General features: G+C 42.3%; 1 protein-coding gene across 3 annotated transcripts in view; it reads right to left on the bottom strand.

The window, feature by feature from the left end:
- The window catches only part of PCSK5 (proprotein convertase subtilisin/kexin type 5), a 1,225,695-nt gene that overhangs the window by 912,473 nt on the left and 286,924 nt on the right, over window positions 1–26,298 (bottom strand). For all 3 annotated transcript variants that reach the window (XM_069229369.1, XM_069229360.1, XM_069229377.1), the window contains exon 4: window positions 25,462–25,605. In XM_069229369.1, the coding sequence (XP_069085470.1) occupies window positions 25,462–25,605 (144 nt within the window). The remainder of the gene's footprint in view (window positions 1–25,461; window positions 25,606–26,298) is intronic.

The following is a 26,298-nucleotide window of genomic DNA, read 5'->3' as shown; positions in this document are numbered from 1 at the left end:
ATTGCACATGCCCCCAGTATCCCGGTCCAGCCCTCTCCCACCAGATGAGACTACAGCAGCAGCAGCAGGCAAACTCTCCTCGAACTGCCACCACAGGGGTAGCTGTTAGGGTAGGCCACCCCTGCATGTCCACAGTGGTGCCGACCGTGCCCCTAGGCCCCAGCAACAGACCTCACTTCATGATCTGGGAGGAAGTGTCTTAGAACATCCGCATGAAGCAGTGATAACAGAGCTGTTCGGCCTCTGCTGAGACTTAGCAAATAATGCTCCCTCTGATTAAATGCTTGCTGGCACAGCAGAACCAATGTGCAGCCATATTGCCATGGGTACTCGAGTGCCCCTTATATGGCATGGAATTATGGGGATACATGCAGGTGAGCAAGTCAACAACGGTAGAAAATATTCTTATCTACTTTGCCCCAGATTGCTCTGTTATTGCCTTTTTACGTGAATTTGGATACAAAACCCACAGCACCAATTTCAGGACATTGCTGTATTGGTGATGCTTTTGGTGTACAGAAGAGCTATTACAATATTGTCTAGCACTCGAAGAGTTTATCTGTGTAACCGACCTTCATGGTTTAAAAATGTAGAATCCTAGATGACTGCTTGGGAAGGAAGAGCTATGAGATAATCAGGGGAAGTTTAAATGGCAAGTTAAGATCTACTAAAGGAAAAATACTGAAAGGGAATACAATCAATCCCAAGCATTAGCCACTTACGACTTTGATTTTCAATAACAATCTCATTTTGAATCACTTTATGATTATACACCGCCCCCCAGCTGCTAAACAATTATATGTCAAAATTAAATATGGGATTGTCCTCAAATGGTTTCTGCATAAAATGGTATAATACTAGTGTCTCTTCTAATACGTCCAAACTTGTAAAAAGAAAAAGGAATCTTCGGCCCATTTATTGTTCTTCTGTAATGCTTATGATTATTTTACAAGGCAATGGATTGTATGGTTATTTTGTTCAGTTGGGGTAAAAACGCATAATGGTGTTAAGGATACTTAAAACTGATACCAGAGAAGTGACTGTATAGCCAATTCAAGTTCCTTTTTATTGCACGGTGTGTAAAGAGGACATTTATCAACAAGGATGATTAAAAGGCTAGACAATTATGCAGTTATTTTAGGGTTGTTGAGCGTGCACACATTTTTTTTATTTCTTACTATTTCCAATTATGTTTGATGTTTGGCAAGCAATGTTGGGATTATTTTATATGTATGATTAACAGGGTTGTACCCAGAATAAACTTGAAACTACCTGGGACAACCACAGCTTTTATTCTTTAGATCATGGTTGGGAGCCCCAGGGTTCCTGCTGCCCCAGCCAGATTCCCACTAAGCCCCCACTGTGGATGCCAGGTACTTTTTGTTTTTGTGGGTGCCACCAGGGCATTTACAACCGTAAAAAAAATGCTGAGGGCTGCAGGGGGAGCCCCACGACCGCCACAGCCCATCAATTAAGTACCAATCGCGGGTGCTTGCAGGAGCCAGCAACAGCTATGCTCCCATCTTGCGGGAGCAGATTTTAGCTCTGCTCGCAGCGGGAGCAAAGATTCTCTCAGGGAACAAAAGGAAATGTTTGCTCTTCTCAGAGGCGAAAGATATAGGTCGACCCCCTGACGGACGGGTTTACTGGGGACATACTGCAACTCTGGGAGGAGTGCCCCAGTCCCCTCCGCTCAGGAAAAAAAAAAAGGAATTTGCCCCTGGGAAATGGGGTCCCTGGGGCCATATCACAGCTCAGGGAGGAGGAACACCCCCCTTTCCACATAATAATTGTGAGTGCCGTGAGATGTGGTGCCCGGGGCCTCCAGAAGGCTCAGAGAGTGGGGCTCAATGCTTGCCCCTCCTTAAACACATAAAAATAATTTTAAAAATAAGCTTGACATTGCCCAGAGGGTTTATAAAAGAAAAGGGCAGAAGCCCACTTTTTTTCTTTTTTTAAATGTCACAGTGGATCAAAAAAGAACAACATTTCCCTCCCACAAGTCCTAAAATGCCTGCCTCTGCATCTTTTTTGATGGGGTGGCAGCCAATCTGATCTTATCTTTAGATTTGCAGGATCAGGGGATCCTGTGTAGATGGTACATAAAAACAAAGTACTAAACAAATTTACATCTAATCACAAAATGCAGGCTTTGTGGATCAAGATCTAGCTTTCTGCCAAATTTTGGGTAATTTCATTCAGGTGTTTTGGCTGTAGCTGTGTCTAATTGTCTTACGTAAAAATGCATGGTGAAAACACATTTTGGCACTACTCCTTTTTTCCTCTGTTCCCACCTAATGGATCACCCCAAGCTGAAGTGGATGAACTTGTTTTCTGGAACATTTCATTAAGATTCATTACACAGCACCAACTTTATCAGCAAACCAAAAAAAGCAGTTTCCTATGGAAACATAGTCCTAACTATAATTACCTGGCAGCAACCTCCATTGGATTATTCTCCACAGCAGCTTTTGGTGACTTCGTCTAGAGGGGGCAGCACGGTGACACACGAGAAGGTATTTTTCTCTATTTCTATGTGAAGACTTTCAATAGAATTTTCAATAGAGCTCAAAATGTCACTTGATGTGATGAGTGAGGTGCAGTATGCTTTTAGGGAAGGGCTGGGTACCCAGGAGCAATGTCTGAATTTGCTCATGTTGATCGGTAAATATACAAAAGGTGAAGAAGGGTACTTTGTACCTTGCCTTTATGGACCTCAGCTGTGCTTTTGACAAAGTAAATTGCAGCAAATTGTGGGAACGCTTAACTTTGATGGGCATGGAGCCCCAAATCGTGGAGCTGCTCCAGGAACTAATGCTCCCACAAGATATGGGACTCATGGGGAATGCACGGAATCCTTTAATTTTAAAAGAAGCGTGAGACAAGGGTGTGTTTTGGCCCCCACTTCGTTTCGTTATACACAAATGGCTTGCACAACTTTTTGGTGCAAAGATGCAAAGATATTCCTAAAATAAACAGAAAGAGTATCCCATCCCTGATATATGCAGACAATGCGGGGCTTATGGCCTGTACTATGAACAGTCTCCGTGAAGTGGTTAAGGCATATGGAGACTTTCTGTCTGATCTGGATTTAGAGGTCAACAGCAGCAAGTCACACTTTATGGTCTGTGGTAAACCACTAAGCAAAGTAGGTGCTTTGATGATAAATGATCAAGTCTTCAGCTGTGTGCATGAGTTTCCCTATTTAGGAGTGCACGTTTTAACGCCGCTGTAGGAGCTACTTTTGAGTTTGCTTCAACAGTGGGGAACAAGAGTATACAGCCTATGTTTGAGGTGTACAGACATAAATGTCTCCTGGTTCTCATGTACAGGGAAGCACTCTGGGGTCATTCGGGCAGCATGGCCTCCCAGACAGAGGAAAAATTGTTCTGTAGAAGGTTACTGGGTGCGGGACAAAATACTTCCAGGTTTTGCCTATATGAGGAGCTGGAGTTGGAGATTGTGGAGGATGGCATTAAGATTGCACCTCTTTTGCTGTGGATCTTCATTTGTTCAAATGATTGTGCTTCCCTAAATAGGGAAATGTTACATGATTGTATTGCGTGTGATCGAGTTTTGGATATCCCTTGGTTGGCACATATAAAAGAGGCTGCCACAATCCTTGGTTGTCCAGAAATGTTTAATGCCCCACAGTGCCTAACGCGTATTGATAAACGGTGGGTAAAGGAGAACTTTAACATTTTGAGAACAAAAAGAGAGGCAGAGGAACTAAGGAAACCAACTATGAGGGATTTCTTAATGCTAAAACTGCAGGCGGGTCCTGAGAAGTATCTTTTGACGGTACAAAATGTTTGGAAAAGGCCACTCATTACCCGCTTTCCGACTAGGAGTAATTAGAAGTAATTTGTGATTCCCGCTTGGCCAGAATGACTTGAAATCCATACTAATTTGTCCATGTGTTGGGGTGTCTCTAATTCATTTTACTCTGTTTGTGATTTTTATGCACCTTTTAGATGAAAATTTGTACGTCCCCTATTGAGAAAAATGGATTTGTGCAATATCACCCAGCCTATTTGTAGCTATGTATGGTCCCCGATGTGTTGGTGTGTCGGGGGTGGGGTCTGTTTTTAAAAAGGACTATATGTTGGCGGAATAGCATACATTTTTAAATGTATTTAACATTTTTATCTTTTGCATCTTAACTGTAAATGAAAATTGGAAGTTTCTATGATTTTAAATACGCGAGCTCTTACATTTTTCAAATGTTTGTATGTAATGTGTTTTGTTTTTATGTGATTTATGGTTAGTATTATAAAACTGAATAAAGAAGAATTGAATTGTCACTTTGTTTTTTGGATAGTCTCTTCCCTCTGACCCTATTATGCAAGTTGTACCCAAAGATCTCCATCATCTACATGTGCATACAGGCAAATACAAGGAAATGGATCTTGGATTAATGCTGGTGTGGTGGTCAATGATAGAGGCTGTGCTAAGGATAGGGTACAGCCCTGTCTTTGCTACACACTTCCTAGTACCATCAAACAGCTATCAGGCAGGCAGCACTGAATTGAATCAAAGTTTACTTTATTTCTATTTGCAAAGAGAGCTAGACAGATCAAATAGCATTTCCACTGGTTTCCTCCACCAAAGCTATCTCTTTCTGCAGTCAAAGACCAGTACACGTTGGCAGGCCCTGTATGTGTCAGCATAGTAACCAATGGTGGCAGTTCACAGAAGTGAAAGGAAAGGCCAAAAGTACAATAAAACATACCTCGAAATGGGTAGTGCTTTATTTGTGCTCACACGGGCAGTTCCTTGTCAACACCGGCACTTATGACAGTCTGTCACTGGCGCAGGTTGTTTAATTTAGAGACAATCACAACAAAAGTTGCTTTTTTAATTCAATGTCAGTTGTTGTATTGTTACTGTAATTAGCAGCGTTGACAGTGGCAATGGGCAGTGCATGTGGCCTCTGAAGAGAGGCTATTTCTCTGTGGACCGGGTTCCTAGACCATGAGCAAAGGGAGGAATGGCGGGAGCAATGGAGAGGGGCAAGGTCAAAGGGGACAAATTGTTCTTTAACACAATATTACAAAGTTAGACTTCAGATAGATGTCCTTTCTCAGGTTTTGAATTTTTAGTTTGTATTCAAGAGGTTTATCATACTCAAGAAACACGTCTGAGAGCACAGAACATTGATGATGTGAACTCTTAGAAGTTTACCTTGTCCCTCATCGTCCCCTACCATTGCCTCAGAAATAGAAGAATGTCATCAAAACTAAAATTGTGAATTTCTCGGAGGGCTTTTTTTACTTTTACATAAAATATTTTTCAAGGGGCTCATGTGAAAAGTGCTGCTGATAAAAGGAAACAAACATGGAGAGTTAATTAACACATACATTTAATACATAAGACACATCAGCTTTCTAGATACTCATGTGACTGAAATGCCTATGAAAATGCTGTCTGTGCCATATAAAGGTACAAAATATCACATCATTGACTGATTCAGGACTACTGCATCATTGGTGTGAGGAATACACTACACCCTAATAAAGGCCATGTTTTACTATCCAAGAAGGCGTAAGGGCCCCAATTTCTTTGTTTGCATTACTGCCCATGGCACCTGGCTACGCAACCAGGCTAATCTCTCTCTACTGGGTCTGGGAATTACAAACAAATTCAAGCTTTTTATCAAATCTTTAAATCACTGGTGCAAATAAAATGTAAGTAAAAGTGATTGTATGGCAGCTATTTAGAAAAAAAGATCAAAGAACTTGACAATATATTTTTCGCACAATACAATGACCGCACATAATGGTCCCCGTTAGAAATGGTGTCTCTAGTTGGCAGTAGTTTACACCCTGTCCAAAAAGGGACTCTCACTCTAGCCAGGGTAAGGGAGTTACCCAGATAAGTTAACCACTGCTCACCCTCTTGGTAGCCTGGCTCAAGCAGTCAGGCTTATCTCAGAGGCAATGTGTAAAGTATCTGTACACACACAGTAACAGAGTAAGCACCTCAAAAGTACCCCATACCAGCTTAGAAAAATAGCCAATATTTATCTGAGTAAAACAAGACCCAAATGCAAAAATCCAACATCAACAAGTAAATAAAATGCTTTATAGCGCTTTGAAACACAATAGCTCCAAGTGGGGCTATCATGTCTTGACGGAGTCATTTCCAGCAGTCCAACAACACTCGCGAGGGAGTGTGGGCCGGTCACAGAATCGCACGGACCCGGTTACAGTACCTTGGTAAACGATGACGAAACAAAGACGTTGCATGGAGTTGGAGAGGTGAAGTGTTGCTGAAGCTGGTGCAGCATTGGTTCCTTCCTACCACCAGGGAGGTGAGGTGTTGGTTCCTTACTGCTAGGCAGGGAAGGTGTTCCTTACGGTTACGGGGGAGGTGATGTGGCATTGGCAGTGAGGTGGGGGTTGATGGATCCAGCAGGTGAAGACCTGAGGTGTCGACTTCCAGGTGTCATAATCACAACATGGGGCCACAAGTGTTGTGGCTGAGTCGGGTGCCACAGACGTCAGTCACATGGCACTTTGGACTTTGGAGGAGCTGTGGCAGCATCAGGTCTGCGGTGGAGGTGGCAGTCGTTGAACTCAGCGAGGAACATGGCTCCGGCACAGGCAGTGGCGCAGTGTCAGAGAGCAGCGCTGGTCCTGAAGTCATTTTGGATGTCGGTGCACTAGTTTCTTCCTTGTTACACCAGAACTCACAACTGTTGGACCTGGCATCCTTGTTGTGGTTTCCTCTGTCTTTTTGCATCTACTTCCTGTATTTTTTACTGTGTACTGGATTTCGTTTTTGCTGGTTTTGGTACTCTGGGCACTTTACCAATGCTAAAGTGCAAGTGCTCCTTGTCTGAATGATGATTATGACTGATTATCCACAATCGCCATATCTGATTTACTAGTATGTCCCTAGTATAGTGCAACATTGTGTGCCCAGGGACTGTAACTCAAATGCTATCAGTGGGCCTGCAGCACTGATTTTGCCACCCACATGAGTAGCTCTGTAAACATGTTTCAGACCTGCCATTGTAGTGTCTGTGTGTGCAGTTTTAAATTGCATTATCGACCTGGCAAGTGCACCCACCTGCCAGACCCAAACCTTCCTTTTAGTATGTCTAAGGCACCCCTACGGTAGGCCCTAATTAGCCCCATGGGGAGGGTGTAGTGTATTTAAAAGGTAGGACATGTACTGATGTGATTTCCATATCCAGATGGTGAAATACTGCCAAATTCGTTTTTCACTATTGAAAGGCCTATCACTCCCATAGGTTAACATGGGCATAGCCTTTAAATACCTTTTAAGTGCAGCTTGCCATTGGAAACAGACAGAGATATGGAGTTTGGGGACCTTGAACTCACAATTTTAAAATACATTGTTTGGTAAAGTTGCTTTTTAGATTGTGAGTTTGAAAATGCCACCTTTAGAAAGTGGGCATTTTCTTGCTTAAGCAGGCTGTGCCTCTGCTTGGATGCTGAATCCACGTCTTGGTCAGACTGACAGAATTCACTCTAGACAGTAACACAAATGGAGCGGAGGTGTGTCATGCATATTCTGATGGGCCTTCCTGGGCTCGAGTGGGAGGGAGGAGCTGACACATGGAACTGAAAGGGCTATGCCTGATCCTTCACAATACAGTCTCCAACCCCCTAGAGTGTGGCTGAGGCAGGACAAGGAAGAGGTAGGGTGTTGTGCACTACAAAAACTTTCCTTTGAAGGTGTCCTACTTCAAAGGCAGAAATGAGTGTAAGTATTGGACTGCTGGCTCCACAATTTTAGAACATTTCTGACACAAGAGGAACCTCTGCCAAGGAGAAGTGTGGAAGAGCTGTGAGGAGGAGTACTGCCCCTTTGCTGTGCTTGCTTTGCTGGGTTGGCCTGCAGTTGCTGCTTCTGTATTAGAGAGAACAAAGACTGGACGTTTCTGTACAGCCTGCTTGTGAAGTTTCTCAAAGGGCTTGCCTCCTGTTAAAAAGTCTCAGGGACATCAAAGACTTCACCTGTCAGCACCTGAGCTCTCCTGCTGAGACCCCCCCTGACTTTCCGAGTGGTGCCACATCCAGTCCCTGGTCCCCTGGAAGGGGAAGTTGTCAGAACCTGAGTGAAAATCCTCGCACCAGAGCCGAGCAGTAGAAAAATTAATGCAGCACCCACCTCTCGGCTGTAAAACCAACGCAGTGCTGATGAAATTGACGCATCACCAGCTCAGCACGAATCATTGCTGCTGTGCGTCCAGATTTTCCGCACATCAGCCCTTGGTGTCAAATAATCCTCACACAGACCCGATGCTGCTTAGCCAGAAATCAGTGCATCCCTTCCCTGCAAGGAAACAATTGGCGCATTGACTACCCAGTGAAGAAAGAATTGACTCACTTCCTTACTTGTGAGTAAGGAATCGACGCATCGCTTGTTTTTCTGATACACCCTCACCCCTGCTGCGTCATTTTTGATGCATACCAAGTAGATTGTGCCAAAACAACGGATCTATTGATGGAGACTCTTTTTGCCTTAAAAATGTATATCTCTTTTTGTATATGTTGGATTTTTGTTGTTTTGATCTTGTTTGATTTAGATAATTATTGGCTATTTTTCTAAACTAATGTGGAGTGCTTTCCTGGTGTTTTACTGTGTAACTGTATGTGTTTGTGCAAATATTTAACACATTGCCTCTGAGATAAGCCTGACCGCTTGTGTCAAGCTACCCAGGGGGTGAGCAGGGTTTATCTGAGCTGTGCATCTCACTAACCCTGACTAGAGTGAGGGTCCCTATTTGGATGGAGTTTAAACTAACTGTCAACTAGAGACTCCATTTCTAACATCTCGCAAGGGCCCAGGAACTGGACTTGGCATCACTTGGCATGTCAGGACCCTCAGCAAGAGAGCCCAGGTGCAGGCAGGCAGGTGTAGTTGTTGATTCCCCTGAGACTTCTAATAGGAGGCAAGCTCTAACCAAGCCCTTGAAGAACCTTTGGAAGCAGGATCTAGAAAGCAAAGTCCAGGCCTTTCACTTCCAGGACAGAAGCAGCAATCAGCAGGACAGCACAGCAAAGCAACAAGCCGAGTGGCAGTCCCTCCTACAGTATATAGCTCTTCTTCTTGATAGAATGTCCTCAGTACAGAAGAATTCTAACCCTGTGGTGTCAGAGTTCCAGTACTTAAACCCATTTCTGTCTTTGAAGTAGACAAACTTCAAAGAGAAGTCTTTGTAGTACACAAGACCATGCCTTTACCCTGTCCTGGCCCCAGGCACACTCTGGGGGTTTGGAGACTGCTTTGTGTGAGGACAAGCACAGGCCTATTCAGGTGCAAGAGTAAGTTCCTCCCACCACCCTAGCTCAGGAAGACCCATCAGCCTGGTGATGGGCCCTCAAGGTATGCAAGGGACACCTCTGCTCCCTTTGTGTGACTGTCTAGAGTGAATGCACAAACAGCCCAACTGTCATCCTGATCCAGAAGGGTATTCAGTACACAGGAAGAGGCACAGAATGGTTAAGCAAGAAAATGCCCACTTTGTAAAAGTGGCATTTTAAAACTTACATTTCAAAAAACAACTTCACATAAATATGTATTTTTAAACTCTGAGTTAAGAGACCCCAAACTTCATCTCTCTATCTGCACACAATGATAAATTACACTTAAAAGACATTTCAGGGCAATCCCCATATTACCCTATGGTAGAGAGAGGTCTTGCAAAAGTGAAAGCCAATATAACAGTATTTCACTATCAGGACATGTAAAGCATGCCAGTACATGCCCTACCTTTTAAGTACACTGCACCCTGCCCATGGGGCTGCCTTGGGCCTTCTTTGGGGGTGACTTACAGGTAGTAAAAGGGAAGATTTCGGCCTGGCAAGTGGGTGCACTTGTAAGGTCGAAATGGCGGTTTAAAACTGCACACACAGACACTGCAGTGGCAGGTCTGACACATGTTTACAGGGCTACTCGTGGGTGGCACAATCAGTGCTGCAGGCCCACTAGTAGCATTTGATTTACAAGCCCTGGGCAAAAATAGTGCACTTTTCTAGGGACTTACTAGTAAATCAAATATGGCAATCATGGAGAAACCAGTTACCAATACAATTTACACCGGGAGCACCTGCACTTTAGCACTGGTCAGAAGGCCTAAAGTCCTCAAAGTCCTAAAGCCAGCAAAAATTAAATTCAGCACAAAATCAAAAATAGGAGGTCAGAAGCAATACGACAAGAGAAACCATGCCAAGAGCTGACAGGTCTAACAGCCCCTCTGCTTATCTATAGAAATGACCCCCTTTCCAGTGGTGATGTGGGGCTTTCAGTGTGCGTCATAGATTCATAAATACCACAGGAAAAGAAACATTCTTAATTTGAGTCTGCTACAATGGTGAAAAAAACACAAATTTTAACAAGCATTTGGAATGCAACGGGTCTCACATTACGTCAAGTTAGAGCTATCAACGTTGTAAACTCCTAACAGGACTTTTTTTGCTACATTAAATGAAAAAAAAAACTAGCGCGATTGCGCTGTGTAAAACACAGCGGAATCGTGCTGCAAAATACAAAGCAAAAGTAGTCCAGAAGCCATACGGAAAACATGAAGCCTCGTATGTTTCCAGTAGTTTACCGGTGCTCTCAAGGAGGGCTAAACACTGGAAAAGGCATGACGTATGCATGCTTTTTGACGAATGAAAACAAGCAGATTTTAAAAGGCAAGCCCACGAACCAATGAAAGTGACTGAGGTGACATGGGCATGGTTAAAAATCCCTCTAAAGAGAGATTAGAAGAGGAACGAAGCGATTCGCGCTTGCCCCTAAAAATGACGGTCTGTGTTTTAACGGCATCAAATTTTATATATTGTGCATCTATTTTCACAATAATATTGTACTTTTTCCAGTGAAGTGTGCTTAGTTGAGATTTATTTCAACATTCTTCCTTTACCTCTTTGTTTTGCTACTATTATTAATTAAAATAAACTCTCCATAGACAGACTGTTGCTTACTTTTTTAATTAATTTGATTGAATAACAGAATGCCTAGCCAACAGTAAACTTAAGACAAGAGAGATACACTTGTGTACGTAGCTTTAGCTATGTGTACTACATAAGCAAGAACACTTCACATTATCTTCAGTCCATGGGATCTTAATACAAGAGGTATGACCCAGATGATGTCCCCATGTTCCTCTTTCCACTTTCTGTCTTGTGCTTAGGGCATTTAGAACATCTCCTTTGGGTTTAGCCCAATCCGCCTCTACCTCCTCTCAGTGCAGCAGTCACAGTTAGTGCTAGGAGTGTGTAGGTAGCGATGCAGATCAAGAAGAAGGCAGCCTGCACGCCGCCCACTTTACCCCACAAACAAAGCACTGCAATATCCAGCACTAGACTTTTCTGCTTCTTGGATTTCCACTTCCAACACCCATAGCCCACACTTCCATTCAATGAAATTAGTCAAAAACATTGCTGTAGCCTCCGAACTTTTGACCACATCCTTGTAGAGTCGCAATCTAGTCTTTCCAACTATGCAATCACAAACGAGGATCCAAAAATGAAAACAAAAATATTTTAGTTCATCTGTTTAGGAAAAGTATGATCTGCGAACAACATATGGGTACGTATACAAGTGTTCCACATCTGCAAAAAGAAGCAACATGGAAGCTTGCAGATATGGTGGGGCAGCATCAGCAGAAAAAAAGCAGGATGATAGACATGCTTGTGCATCAGCACATCTGACATGATGCCAGCCACAGCATCATAACAAATGTGTGCATGGGACACCACTTTTTCACTTCCATACATCTTTGTGCTGTGTCTAGTTCGTCTGCTTTTTGATTTACCATTTTAAGATGATGGATGCACAAGAAAGAAAGCAACAAAGAAAGAAAGAAAAGGAAAGAAAGAAGTCTGGCAGCCAAACGTACCTGCAGCCCAACAAAAATGAGAAAAAAACATAACGGGAACCATGGAGGAGTTGAGGAAATTAAAGGTCAATGAGCGTCGAAAGCGATGAAGGATGAAGGCGGAGGGTGTAGAAGGAGAGAAAAGCAAGAGATGAGTTTTGGAGAAGACAAGCCACACTGAGGGAGTGAGGACGAGGAAACAGAAGGGAAAAGGCAAACAAAGGGAGAAGGAAACACATGGATTCCCATGGAGTGCAGCAAGCAAACTAACAAAGTAGTTACCTGCGGTAGCACAGTGTCTTTTAATCACAAAGACAGAAAAAATGTGTTCCATGGTAGGGAACAACCACAGTAGGAAGAAGGAAAGCAATCAAATACATTGTCTGTGAGTCAGGCTGCTAAAACCGATCTGCAGACGAGAGATAACTGTTGTGTGTTGATTGCAGACCACCCTGGTGTCCTACTAGGTCCTGAATCTGCCATTCGTTAATTGCTCCCCAGGGTGCGTAGGTCATACTAGTTGAACACTTCACAAAAATGGAGTCTGATTCAGAACATTCTGTTGCATAAAGCCCTCTCCTCAAGGAAATGCAAAATACTCCAGTACTGTTTTTTAGGTTTCACATACTGTGCGCTGAACACACACAAATACAGATCTAAAGCAGAATTTAAGCTCTTTTTAGAAACACTGGGTCCCCCCCTTTTGGAACGAAGTTTATAGTGTTAACAGATGTTGGCATGTGTGGCTTCGCATAACAGCCTTGGCGGCATGCAACGCTTTTAACATGGCTAGTAGATTTTAATATATTTTGTAACCGCAGGCACCACGGCGGTCATGTTTATTGGAATAGCGGCTAAACAGTAGTTATGGAGCAAAATCTGCTGTCATCATGTGATTACTTGAGGAAACGGAGGCATGCACATTAGCCGTAAACAAAACGGGTCTGTGGGTCAGGGTGCTGAATGTGTGAAGCAGGGCATCTGCTGCAGATCTTTAAGCTTGTTTTGAAAGGAGTATCGGCTCACACCGAGACGTTAACCGAAAAGGATAAACTGCACCGCCATCATAAGCTAAAAAATAAATTTGAACCACATTCCAAAAAAATCACACTATCTATATCTGGATGGCAGACACACATTTCAGTCAATATCACTCGACAGTAAATTAGGCTCTACAGTGTACTGGAAAACACTGAAGCTGTGCTAAGGTACAGCATTCATAAAAACCCTCTAGCGTGTTTCAGCTCCCATGAACTTAGAATAAAAAGCTTCAGTCTGCTCATGTTGCTACGAGTCCATAATCGATGTAGTCCATACGCCTAGCTTGATCTAGGACAAAATGAAGTTACACCTGCTTTACATATAATTGCAGTGTGGAAGGAGGGCTAGTAATTCATAAGGGTATAGTCCTGCCCTGGAGACGGCATGTTTGATGTGGTGCTCTCAGTTGAGTCTCCATCCTAATTCGGAATTTGATAGGGCACTAGTAGGACTTCTGAAAGACCAAGGGCAGTTCACCAGATTTGATGGCAAAGTTACTGTAAATTGGGCAACACCATCTAGCACTGGTGACTCCATTTCAGAGATAGGAAAATGATAACAAATAGGGAAGCAAGTGGCTTCTCCCACAAAAACATATCTCACTCTTAAATACAGGTAGCTGACCCCTGCCCTTCTGATCTCTTTCCTGAAAGGCTTCAATACTACACACGGCCACAGGTTTCCCCACTAAATTACATTTTAATTTGTTTCAAGATAGCAATTTAACTTATTTTTACTACTGAGTTGATGTTACTTAAAGATGTTCTCTTCTCTAGGTTTACAATTCTTCTTTGGGCTACCATTCAGACTGCTCAAAATGAGCTTAGAGCACTCAGCACCTTACTTTTGATGACAAGACCAGTCAGAATTTTTACTTTGCTGATCCTTCTAAGGGGGAAGCAGTTTGGCAGCCATCTTGAGCAATGTATCCTTCCACGTATTTTGTCTCCTTAACAGTCTAGTTTTCATCACTGATGACAGGAACAGAGGCATGGATGAGAGCAGCAGATGCGCTGATGGCACACCAAAGGCAAGCCCTCCTGTGGTTGGACTGGGCTGAAGGGCAGAGACTCCACTGGTGTTCAGCCAGTGTAAGCTCAGATTTCATATGATCCTTGCACCATGCCCTCCCTTGCTGTACCACATCCAGATGCAAACCAGCCAATTTAAACATAACATTTGCAGTGTGAAACGGGGTGTAGCTTTGGACGGGTGGGGCTTTACCCTGCAAACAACCTTTTGAGGCAAGTCTGCCCCTGTGCCCTGCCCCATTGACCTCCTTCCCCCTTCCATCAAATAGAAAAACAAAGGTTGCTGGGGCTGCAGCCAATGTCCCAGGGTGTTTTTACACCTCTTAATGGACATCGTATGTTTGTAAACTTCACAGCAAAGTTGGAAATCCACATTTGTCAGTGGTTTCAAGCTCCTTTTGCCTGCCACCATGTGACTTTGGCTCCTCACAGGGTGACCGTGTGACGAGAGCCGCAAACGTGTGACACACAGTGGTACCATGTGAGTTGGCAGGCTTGCAGATGTAAATAATATTTCATAAATAATCAGTACCCATTTTTTAAGTCTTATATTGTTTCCATGCAGTTTCTGCTTAAGCGGGTACTGTTACCAGTCCTAACAAGTCAACGAGTAGGTCAGCTGACACCAGATTGCTTACTAAACATTGTACTGGAATAAATTAATTGATCAGTGAACTTAAGTTAGATTGGATTTTTATCAGGGAAACATGGCTCAAGAAGGACTCCAACCCTGACGTTTCATTAACGATTTACTCTGGGTAGCTTATAAAACATCAAAATAGACTACATAAATTGCATGCAGGAATCACTTGTATTTTTATACAAACTGTTGCAAGGTATGCTTGTAAAACGTATCCTCCCTCAGATTTCAGGGGCAGAATTCATAGCCCATGCTTTTAAAATATAGTCAAGCTTCTCTTTCAAGTCTGTACTAGTGTACAGAACCCCAGGTCCCTCATCTGATTTTATCTCCTCCCTATTTAAATCAGGAGTTTATGCCTTTAAAATACAAACATGCAGATCCTATTTGGTAACTGTAATATTCACCTGGAGGGTCAGGTAGATGGAAAAGAACAAAATTGTCCTAACTTCAGTGAAGCTCTGAACTTGGACCCAACTCATAATGCTGGCCACACACTAGATGCAATCTTTAGTACCCCCCTCCTTGTGTCTTTAAAAAACGGTATTCCTTTTCCTTTGACAGGTCAGCTGGTATACTTTGATGTTCAGCTTCTTCATGGTATCTATCTTCCTACAACTAAACTGACCAATCTGGCAAGATCTTAGAATAAGTTAAACCCAATGGAATGAGTAAATACCCTAAGCTCTACCCAACCTAACTTTAGGGGGGATAATCCTTCCCTCAATTCCTCTGTAATGGATGCTTGGCTATTATCCTGTCTAGATAAAACACCCCTTATAGGTACTTTAACTTTAGAAGATTTAAGCCCAAATCCCCTTGGTCTATTGAAGATCTAAAGACCATGAAACGGGTTTCACAATAATAGAATAGAGATGGACAAAAACTATAATCTAGAAGACATACAGTTATACAGAGCTAAATTAAACATCTATCACAAAACATTAAGTTTACTAAAGCGAAATATGCAAAAAAACGCATTCTCAACTTAAAATTTCTCATGAGGGAGGTAATCCCATTATATAAGAGCAGGCCTTGCCCTTCAGCTGACAGCAATAGAATGAATGCATCCCAAGATTTATATGGAAAATTGTCGGACTTTTTTCATGACAAGATTGTTAACTTGGCTAAAACATTCAGCCAGATGTTTTCCATCATCTCCTCCTCCAAACTTCTACCTATTCAACATTGATTGGCCTTCCTTCTCTCCAGTTACAGAAACTCAGTATCTTAATATATTTATTGCTACAACTTCTTCCCCGTCTCTTGATATTTGTTCTGTTCAACAACAAAAGAAGGTTAGTCTAACTATCTGATCTTGTGTGACTATTCTGTGCAATTCATCTCTTACTTTGGGAACTGTACCCAAGAAATGGAAGGCTGCTGTAGACTCACCCTTACTAAAGAAAATCTTCAATTGATCCCAATGTCATGGGTAACTTCCATCCCTGTTTGCCAAGTTGACTTAATCTGTATTTAATAAGCAACTAACCCTACACTTAGAGTCTCAGCTTCCTCACATAGCACAATCAGGCTTTCATATGGGTCTCTCCATTGTAACTGTCCTGGATAAAACAACATGTAGGGGGAAGTAGCGGCTCTTATTTTGTTAGATCTGTCAGCAGCATTTGACACCACCTCCCACTCCATGCTACTCCAGAACTAGCGTTGGCTGGGCTATAAGGCAAAGTGTGCAAGTGATTTTCCTCCTTCCTGTATGACTGCACTCAAATGGTTGTTGTCTTCAACTACAGGTCCTCCCCTATATCCATTAATACTGAGGTGCCACAAGGTTCCCTTTCGAGACTTAAGCTTTTTAATCTTTACGTGGCACCTCTGGCCCCTCTAATTAAGCCATTTGGTAGTCTGTTTCACACCTGTACCAGTGACGCGCAGTTCATTGTGGGACTAAATATACATCAGTTTGCTGCATCTTAAGTCTCTTGAACTGCCTTCAGAAAGTGTTGGGCTAAATGAATGCAAACTCTTTATCCTGAAATGGTGATAAAGCGAAAATAGTTGTTTTCAGTCCGAGAGCTAATTGGGCACAAAACTGATGGCCCAAGACTTTAAGAGATCGACCCTTTCCTCCGTATATGGCTTGAAATCTAGGAGTTCTGCTTGATGTAAGCCTGACCTTTGTGTAACATGTAAAGAGCAGAAGTTACGCAGGGTTCCATCTGTTGAGTATTAGTAAAATACTAAATTTTTCTTCCCTCTTCCATAAGAAAAGTCCTGATGCAAGCTCTCATTATGTCCTCAATGGACTTCTGCAACTCTTTGTTGGTGGTACTCTCCAGATACCTATTACAAAGACTTCAGCTGCATCATGGTTGATCATGGGACTAAGACGGGTGTCTCCGGTGAGCTGACTAAACTCCATTGGCTCCCAGTCATTAAAAGATGCCACTTCAAAGCATTACGTCTGTGTCACAAAAATATACAACTCTGTCCAAGAAACCTATATGGTGTCTTTGTTTGCAATGTATAAGCCTTCCCATGCATAAATAGCTAAGCATGCCTTTCTGGAAAGAATTCCCAAATTCAGAAAAGCAAGATTTGTCTATCAGTCCTAACCATCAGCATTGGGGCACAATGTACAAAAAGGGGGACTTTCTGACATCCGCCATCAGAAGGGCTTTTCAAATAAAATTCAGTTGCAAAAAACGCTGTCCTGAAATGGGAGCATAGAATTCTTTGGGCCTTGTTACCAGTTTCCTACACCTTCTAATAAAATTGAGTAAATTCACTGTTTCATTCACAAGATTTGGCAGCCATTCTCTGGCCGTGGTTACTGCCAACACTTGGAATTCTCTTCTACTTTCCCTGCATGCTTAATCCAACCGGAGTATCTTTGGGGAACAGCCCAAACCCTTTTTGTTTTCTAATACCATCTAGATTACAAAATCATTATTGCACCAATGTTTTCCACATTTTTCATCCCTTATGAGTGCCAGGACACTTCTTTACTGAAGTAGTTGCTGCGCTTTATGGATTTTCTGTATCAATCAAATGTAAACATATGTCTAGATGCATCTCATTTTAACTCCAAACTGCATAGCATCTTTCTTGCCTTTGTGCCTAGGTTATTTGTGTTTGTTTCTAAATTATTGTTTGTATGTGTCTGTAAATTCTGGGGTGGAGAGGGTCCAGGAAGAAGACTGGGATTCAGCTGCCTTCTCCCCTTCCTGTCACAATTCAGTTTTTACTGTCCACTTCTGTCATTTCCAGTAGTTTTCCTCACACGATGTAACCGATACATGTAACCGATGTAGCCTCACACAATGTAACCTAATCAGAGGTTTTGGCCACACCCTTTCATGATGATTCATGAAAAACCCAGAAGAAGGAAGATCAGCATATATGGAACCGTGAATCAAATTTAGCTCAGTCTGGGTACATTTCAGTACAGAATTTCAGAATTTCAAAGAGTACTTATTGGGCACACTTTAAATTTGGGATTCCTTGTTGCTTAAGAGTGTGATGTATGAGCACTTTCATGCAGAAGGTTCTAGTGCCACATATGGCTGAGGTAATCTCTGAAGACGTTATTGAATGTTGGTGCTGGGACTGATTGTCGCGATGAATGCATGGGTGTCGAATCGATAGTTAACAAACGAGGGCACAAGAGGCCTAGAACAAATCTTTTATGTTTTTCATACCTCTTGCCCAGAGGAGTCCTTGACTTTGAAGCAGTACCACAGCGTTCTGCCAGGCCTCACTTGGGAGAGGTCCCAGGCTCCCAAGACATGAACTGATTTAATAGTGCTACCTCAGTGCAGCATTGCAGATTGCGGGGTGGAAAATGTGACTATTAGCGTATAACCATCAGCATCCCATATTAGGGCCATTAACAGAAGGGTGTTGTCCCCTGAGGAGATGAGCTCAGGTAAAATTAAATAAGCCAGTGAATAACTGGGTTGCACTGATTGTCTGTGAGGAGTTCAGTTGTAAACTGAGTACCAAAAAAAGGGCACAGTAGAAGCAATTGGACAAAGAAAAGAGCACAGATAGTAATCAAGGTGTCACCAGAAAGTGTGTTCACAAGAGTTCTCTAAGGATACAGTACATGATCTCGGAGTGTTCTCAGAGATTTAACAAACCCTACTTATTTTCTAAATTAAACAGTTCTTCTGATAGGATTGTACTTTTAAAAATAAGTTGAAGATCCCTGCACAGAAGGCAGAACACTGCAGTTTCCTGAAGTTTAGTTTTACCTTAACTTATTCCCAAGGCAGCTGAATATGTTCTGTAAACATTCTGTTCAGTCTCGGAATATTATACTGAAGGGAAGACATGAATCTGAATTCCATTTAAATGATACAGTGACATCTAAATTGTGAATTAAACAGTGAATTTACTCAATTCTATTAGAAGGTGTAGAAAACTGGTAACATGACCCCCCAAGAACCATAGATTAGTCACCCAAAAAAATAATTCTATGCTCCCATTTCAGGACAGCGTTTTTGTGACTGAATTTTTTTTTAAAGGCCCTGCTGATGGCGAATGTCTGAAAGTCCTCCTTTTTGTGTGGTCACTCCCCCACATACATTTTGCCCCAGTGCTGATGGTTATGACTGATAGGGCACTGGAGTCTGCTGCACAGACCCCAGTGCAAATGCTCTCTACCAAAACTGTTATGTTTGACTTGGTAATCCCAAATTGGCAAACATTTTACCCCCTTAAAAGTCCCTAGTACATAGTACGAGAGGTACCCAGGGCATAGGCAGGAAAGGGGTCCCAAGGCTGCAGCACAGTTTTATGCTACCCTGGGTGGCCCAAACAAACTACTGACAGCAGGCCTGCCACAGCAGACAGCAGCAGCAGCAGTGCAAACTGCTTGAACTCTACTGTGCCGTCACCATGTGTAGCACAGTCAAGTGAACTGCCTATATGTCAGGCACTACTAAAGTAGGCCTACTCTGTCCAGGAGATAGGGTCCATTATATTAAAGGTGTGAACATATCGGTCCAAGCCTATACATCCCTATGGTGGCATTCCCCCTTTGGAAACTACTATAAGTGTTAACAGTTCATACGATCATGGTCTGTCAACCGGACACCCTCAAGATTGGCAGCTTCATTATGGTACCACTAAAATATGTCATGTTTGGTATGAAACAACATGCCTTCTCACGCCTGACATTAATCTCATGCCCTGGGTGACATGGCATGCGCCCAAGTGGCAATCTTATAGGTTGCCCACCTGGTTGCCCCAACTTCACTGAGCTCTGGCTGACCAGCCCGCCCTTCCTGTGCCTGCTGCCACCAAGACAAGATTCTCACCTCCTGCCAAGCAGTAAGGAGGCCACACCTCCCTCCTCCCAAGCAGGCTAGTGAATTGTCACATCAAGTCAAAGGCTGCACTGCCATTGATATGCATCAAGGCTGACTCCTAGTGGAGGAAACAGCCCTCCCACTGCCCCAGGCACATTTGCACACACAGATAGGCAGGGAAGTAGATATGCAAGGCCAGACAGACCACACATTTAGGGTGAGCAGCTCGGTCTGCACACTAAATTTAGTTTTCTGCCATGTTTAGGAGTGGCAGAATAGAGGGTTCCGAGTAGACATAACTGACCCACCACACTGGATGGGGTCACCCCAGGCGCAGATTAGCTGCAAGATAGCTAGCTGGCCATTGACTAGCTGGCCTCCACGCACCTAACTCTCCTAAATGTATGATTTAAGGGACACCCCTGACACCACAACCTCAGATCTCAACTTACTTTAAGGAAGGACCAAAAGGAGGCCCTTGTGGCTGACAATAGGACTTTGCCAACATCACCAAAGCAAAAGAGGGATACTCTGTCCCTGTGGAAACAGACTTGGAACCGCGTGAACGACCCTCGTCCATGGCTCATCCATGGCTCAAACTTGCCACTCCCAAACAGAGGATCCCCTGAGGAAGCCAGAAGCACACTTAGTCTCCCCTGGACTAGTGGCGCTATTCCCCTGCAAATTGCAGGTGGTAATAGTCAAATGATTTAAAGAAAAAAAAACCTTGCCATTGGGTCCTCCATGGGATCGCACAAATCGAGGAGGTCAAGTGCTTTGTGGGGGTTGTATTCTCTCCTGCTCCGAAGTTTCAGGCTGCTACATCACTCCCACAGACCCAGTGAAGTTTGAGAAGCTTTTGTTGTGCTTACCGTAGCCAAGGTTTGTTGGTCACCAGTCCGGTAACTGACACCCCCACACTTGACACCTCAACTACAGGGAACACTGTGCAACCTGCTTCTGACCTCAGCAATCAGGCCTCTACTGTGTTTTTGCATCATGGTTCTTGCAGCACCATATAAACGGTAAAATCAGCACCACCCGGAGCTCTCATTCAGCATCATTGACAGCCAAGACATCTCTGCCTCCAAACCTTATGTGCTAGGTAAAATTTAACTGACATTCATGGCCTGGTCCTAGGTCCCACACATCCTTAACCCTGGAAGGGTTCCACATAATTCAACCTCAAAGTGGGCGATTGTCACTGGTTGTTTTCCCATTGAAGAGTTATATTTTTCATGTATTATTTTGCACTGTTTCAATATTGCTTCTAAAATCGGTTTGTTTTGGTGTCTAAATTAAGATACATATACACTTTATTTTCATAAATTGGTGTCAGATTTCCAATGAGTTGTGTTAATTCCTTATCGTCCATGTTGGTATTCTGAAATGCTTAACACATGTTTCTCTAGTTAAGCCTAATTGCTCTTTGCCACTCTACGACAATTGAGCTAAGGATTTATTAGTGTGAATCCAGGGATCATCTTTGAGGTATTGTGATAATATTACAGGGTAAGGCGACTCAGCCATACCACAAAATCCGCTTTCCTACAGTGATGTCCTTGCCGATTATTACATATGGCAAAAAAGCTTTCAAAACCTGGTGGTAGAAGCACAACATATGATATGAGGACTATGAGGTACATAATATAAACCTGTTAACATTTCAAACACAATTTCAACTTATCCATGCAGAACAGAGTTCAGAGGCAGACTTAGCCTCACAATACAGTGAGAGCGAGACCCCACACCTCTTAATATATGGATATTGATTCAGTGTCTCGATGGTACCGATGTGACTAGTTAATCAGTGGTGCAATTGGACACCATGCAAACAGATTTAAAAGACTAATTCAAGAAGATCTGGTGTTGGCTAGCAGACTTTTGACTTTGTTAATGCTTGCTTCATTTCATTGTGATTTTTTAAAAAGTGTATTGCTAGGGAATCAAAAGAAAATGGCTAAAAGCAAAAATGTTTTATCCTGAAGAAATCACACATTTCCATAGTCATGCTTTGCATTTAAGGGAACTACTTTCTGTGCGGATGTGCTCCTGTGAAAGGGAATAATGCAGTTTCTCACAGTGAAGTTAAGCAATGGCTGAAGTGGGCTGATGCACTGTTCCATGCGGCATGGAAGAGTGAGCAGAGACAATCTGAATAACACAGTACCAGACTAATGGATGATGGAGGCTAGGAACAAGCCACTTTAAGTATATTATTATACATATAGTTTCAGTAAAATCAAAGGACAATGCACATGAATAAGATCAGGGTACCTTACATCCAAATAAGTATTTTCATGTCAGGCAAGTGTGTAAGTTTCTAAAGTGAAAAGATTCATCACTAAGTTTTTTATCATCATGCTAAGTTTCCATTTTGCTGTAAAAATTTGTAATGGTGCAGCGAACAACATGTTTACAAAACATAGTCACTCTTGATTAACAACTCTTACTTTCTGTTATCAGAAGATGTGTTTTTAACTCATTTTTCTGAAATTGTGATGGTTTTCATGAACTGACAATCACGTTATTACTTACTTCAGTCTCAAGTAACATTTTCAGGACATAGCTAGATACTTCAGCAGACAAATCAAGATCGAAGTGCCACCGAAATACTTAATCATTGAAAGAGGACTTGGCAGCATCAACAAAAATGGAGGAGATGTTTAACAGGGACTGCCTGCATAGAAATACATACAATCAACGACCAGCACAGGCATCCAAATAAATATATATTGAGGGCACACAATTTGCATAGTACAGAGTAAAAAAGTGTGTGCTTTGAGTGTAATTAATGTTGAGCCCGAGAGAATTTTTTCCCCAGTTTTTTTGTCATACAGAAACCTAAATCAGATGAAACATCTCAAAAAGAATTGACTAGAACCGAGCCAGAGAGGAGGTCTTGCAGATCAGGAAAGCCAAATGTTGATGCTGTCTGGAAAACCGTAAATCCACCCTCAACCTTACAAGTATAGTCACTAAAGCAAAGGTCCTCCTATTCTCCTTTTCTACCTTTAGACTGGAACCCAGCATGGAATGTAGTTGGCAGTTTTCTCACCATACTGTCACGTGTGCAAGGCATCTGTCTAGGCAAGGCTGGCGTGAAGTAGCCCTATCCGACTAAAGTGGAATCAAAGGAAACTTATTAGCATGTGGGACCATTCCGAACATGAGAAGATCAGATGGCAACTCCTACTCAGTTTTCCTTCTCACCTTTTCTCCTACTTAAACAGTAGGATCCACGTAAGCCATTCTAACATTCATGACAACAACAAAATGTATGATGCCGACAATATGTGGTTGTATTGTTACATATTTCATGTTTAGCGTAATGTGTAATGACACAGTTTACTATGTGATGGAAGCATTCTAAGGTTGAGCGCTCTGTGTTTGACAGTTGCTTGACTGTTTCCTGTGTACTGAGGCTTACGAAATAAAGAAATTAAATCACTGCCCGTCTTCTGCAATATTCGTATTGTGGTAAAGGGCTACACCACAACATGCCTTATTTGAGCAGCAAGGAATACAGGCACATTGCTTTGCATATTAAACTATAATGGAAAGGAAAATAACTGTGCTTTTGTCTGTCGAGTACACATTGGCGTCCCCATGTAACAGAGCATTACTTCACAGCTTTAAGGTGAAGTAACCAATAAAAACTCGAGAACAGGTGTCACCAGGATAACAATACATCACTACCGGACATGCAAGAGGAGCACCAACTTAGAGCCATGTGGTGGTCCAGTTATGCGTGTATGTTATTTATCAAAACCGTAAGTGAAGCAGGTATGAGATTCAATAAATACAAAGGTTTGCCCAGCGAGCTATTTTAAAAACTGCCATAACAATTACCAACCATGGATCACAGTCACTACAGACTGAGCCTGTCCACCAGGGAACAGAACCTATCCATAAATTCGGCAAATATAAGATTTAGGCTATCATGAGTAAGGGCAATGAATTAAAGGTACAGTGCACTCACAACAGTCGCTCACTTGCTAATAACTGGGTTTCTAGTCAACTGAATCATCTTAAAAACTAACATTTGCAGTGCAATAGATCTCACATTTCCTTGAGTTAGAGCTATTGGCATTGTAAATTCATAACTGGAATTCTCTTGCCACATAAATTGGTCAACACTGCCTCATAATTTCGTCTTTTCCTGTTATATAATTCCATTGGCCCTGCATTATAACTAAAACACTTCCATTTACCTTTTTTCTGCAAAAATATGAAAATGTTTCCATTTAGCATACTAATTGAAATCTCCCATGCTAATTCCTATATAAATATCACTTTCCCCTCCCCACCATCAGAATTGAGGGCTGGCTAACACAATTCCCCCCACCAAAAAAGACACTAGACAGCCACAGAGGAGAAATAAACTGGAAGGGTCACCCAAACATATCAAGGGTGTTCAAACAGTCATAGTGTAATAAGGATGTTAAATTGGCCTGATTCATGGTCATAATTGTAATAAGGAGAGATTATTAAAAACATATTCAAATATCATATAAATCTTTATTAAAAACAATCTTTCGCATTAGATGTCATTGCTCAAAACAGCCCCTAGAGAGCACCAAAAAAATACCATTTGGAAGAAACATGGTCATGTAACCATATTGTTAGCCCCTAGAGAGCATAACCCCATGAAAAAAACAGGAGAAAGTAGAGCGGTGTAACCATATACTTAGCCCCTGGAGAGCATTTTTAGGGCTAGAATGCCTATTGCAATGATATTATAAACAACACCTTTAAAACAAAACTCCTCAGCTGTAAAACAAAAGTTCTAGCCATGAGAAAGCTTAAAAGACACTGAATGGTGGGAGGGGTTGTTATTTTGGGGTCCCCCACTAACCTAGTGTGGGAACCCAGAGATGATGTAGGAAGAAAGAGCATGTTTTGAATGTTTTGGTGGTGGTCCCACTGTCCTAGAACCCCCACAGGCTGAGTTATGAGAAAAAAATGTTTTGTAAAAGTAATGCCTTGCAAAGGATTAAGGGGTGAATTTCACGAGTGCAGTGAATATTTTAGTATCTGCTCTCCCGCTGTGCCATGAGAGCCACCTTCGCTTTGAGGATTTCGTTTTAGGTACAGCATTTACCAATTTCAAGTATTTTAAGAGGAGATCCTAAAGAAACTGCTCTGATTAAGTAACTGTAAACAATGTGACCAGCATTCCAATGCCGCCGATAGAGTTCACGTTGTTGTGCCTGTTCGTGCTGTGAGTGACATGGCTGCCATTCAGCAGGAAGTGAAGAGACAAAAAAAAAAAAAAAAAAGTTCGCCCATGCTGAAGTATATCGGCAATCGTGCAATAATTATTGTAACCCGGGCAGTCTGCAAGGCGTGACAAAAACAGTCTCAAGGCAGGACAAATGTAAAGTATTCACCAACGACTAAGTGATTTTTTTGAAAGGCAAGCCTAGGAACAAATCAAAGTGATGGGTGTAGTTTAAAGCTCACAATACTTACAACAGGTCAAAGTACTTACGCACTTGATCTAAAAACGTGAAAACATCTGTTCCAATAGCTAATATATCACAGTGAATGTGATGGACTATGCAAGGAGTACATATACCTCAAAATGCAATGAAAAATACAAACACTTACATAATTCTGCATCAAGTCGGGATGGATTCTCTCAATGCCGTCATCCAAGATGGTGACTACAACATTTTTCCCAGTGTAGCCTCTTTTCCAAGCACCAACGATGTTCATGTCCGACTGGCACTGATGGACATTATCACTGCAGTGCTGGAAAACACAAGCAGTCATGCACATTTAGGGGGGATGCATACCAGCGGTAGCATGTGTTAAAAAAAAAAAAAAAAAAGGGACAGATCAAGAGAAAATTCATTGTGTGCGGGAGTAAAGTGATTTAGTCATCAACTTCCTTTTCATACACAAGAAAATGCCTCGTTAAACCTTTTTGCACATCCAAACACCACTTACACGGACACAATTTGGACTTATAATAATAAAATAATCTAACTTCACAGAATCTGAATTCTGGGCATAGTAATTGAGTGCTATACGCTTGTGACATAACTGGTGGACAATGATTCTTGCTATTTGTAACTAAGGGACAAGCACTCTATGGATGAGAATCTGTGACAAATTATTTGCCACAAAAGACTTCTTTTCGACAGTAACTGATGGCCAGGGCTTCGGTAGCATGGTAAGTGGTTTGCATGTTCTCTAGCAAACACAACTGAAAGGCACGGTTAGACATTTTTACATGTAACAGACCAATAATGTCCAGTGTAGATCTGGGGCGTGGCTGGATCACTGCCAGATTTTCAGGGCAACCACTGACTTTCTAAATTAGCTCCATTTAGATTCAAAGCATGAAACCTAGTCTTCTATGGATATACTGATGGCTTGAATCCAACTCTCAATGACCTACATTGAGCACACTTGTAGAAAATATATCTAGCACTTTCATCA

The sequence above is a fragment of the Pleurodeles waltl genome, chromosome 1_1 (assembly GCF_031143425.1).
Source record: "Pleurodeles waltl isolate 20211129_DDA chromosome 1_1, aPleWal1.hap1.20221129, whole genome shotgun sequence".
In the NCBI taxonomy this organism is placed as follows: Eukaryota; Metazoa; Chordata; class Amphibia; order Caudata; family Salamandridae; genus Pleurodeles; species Pleurodeles waltl.
The sequence above is the reverse complement of the archived record's forward strand: the minus strand, read 5'-3'. Positions and strand labels throughout refer to the sequence as shown.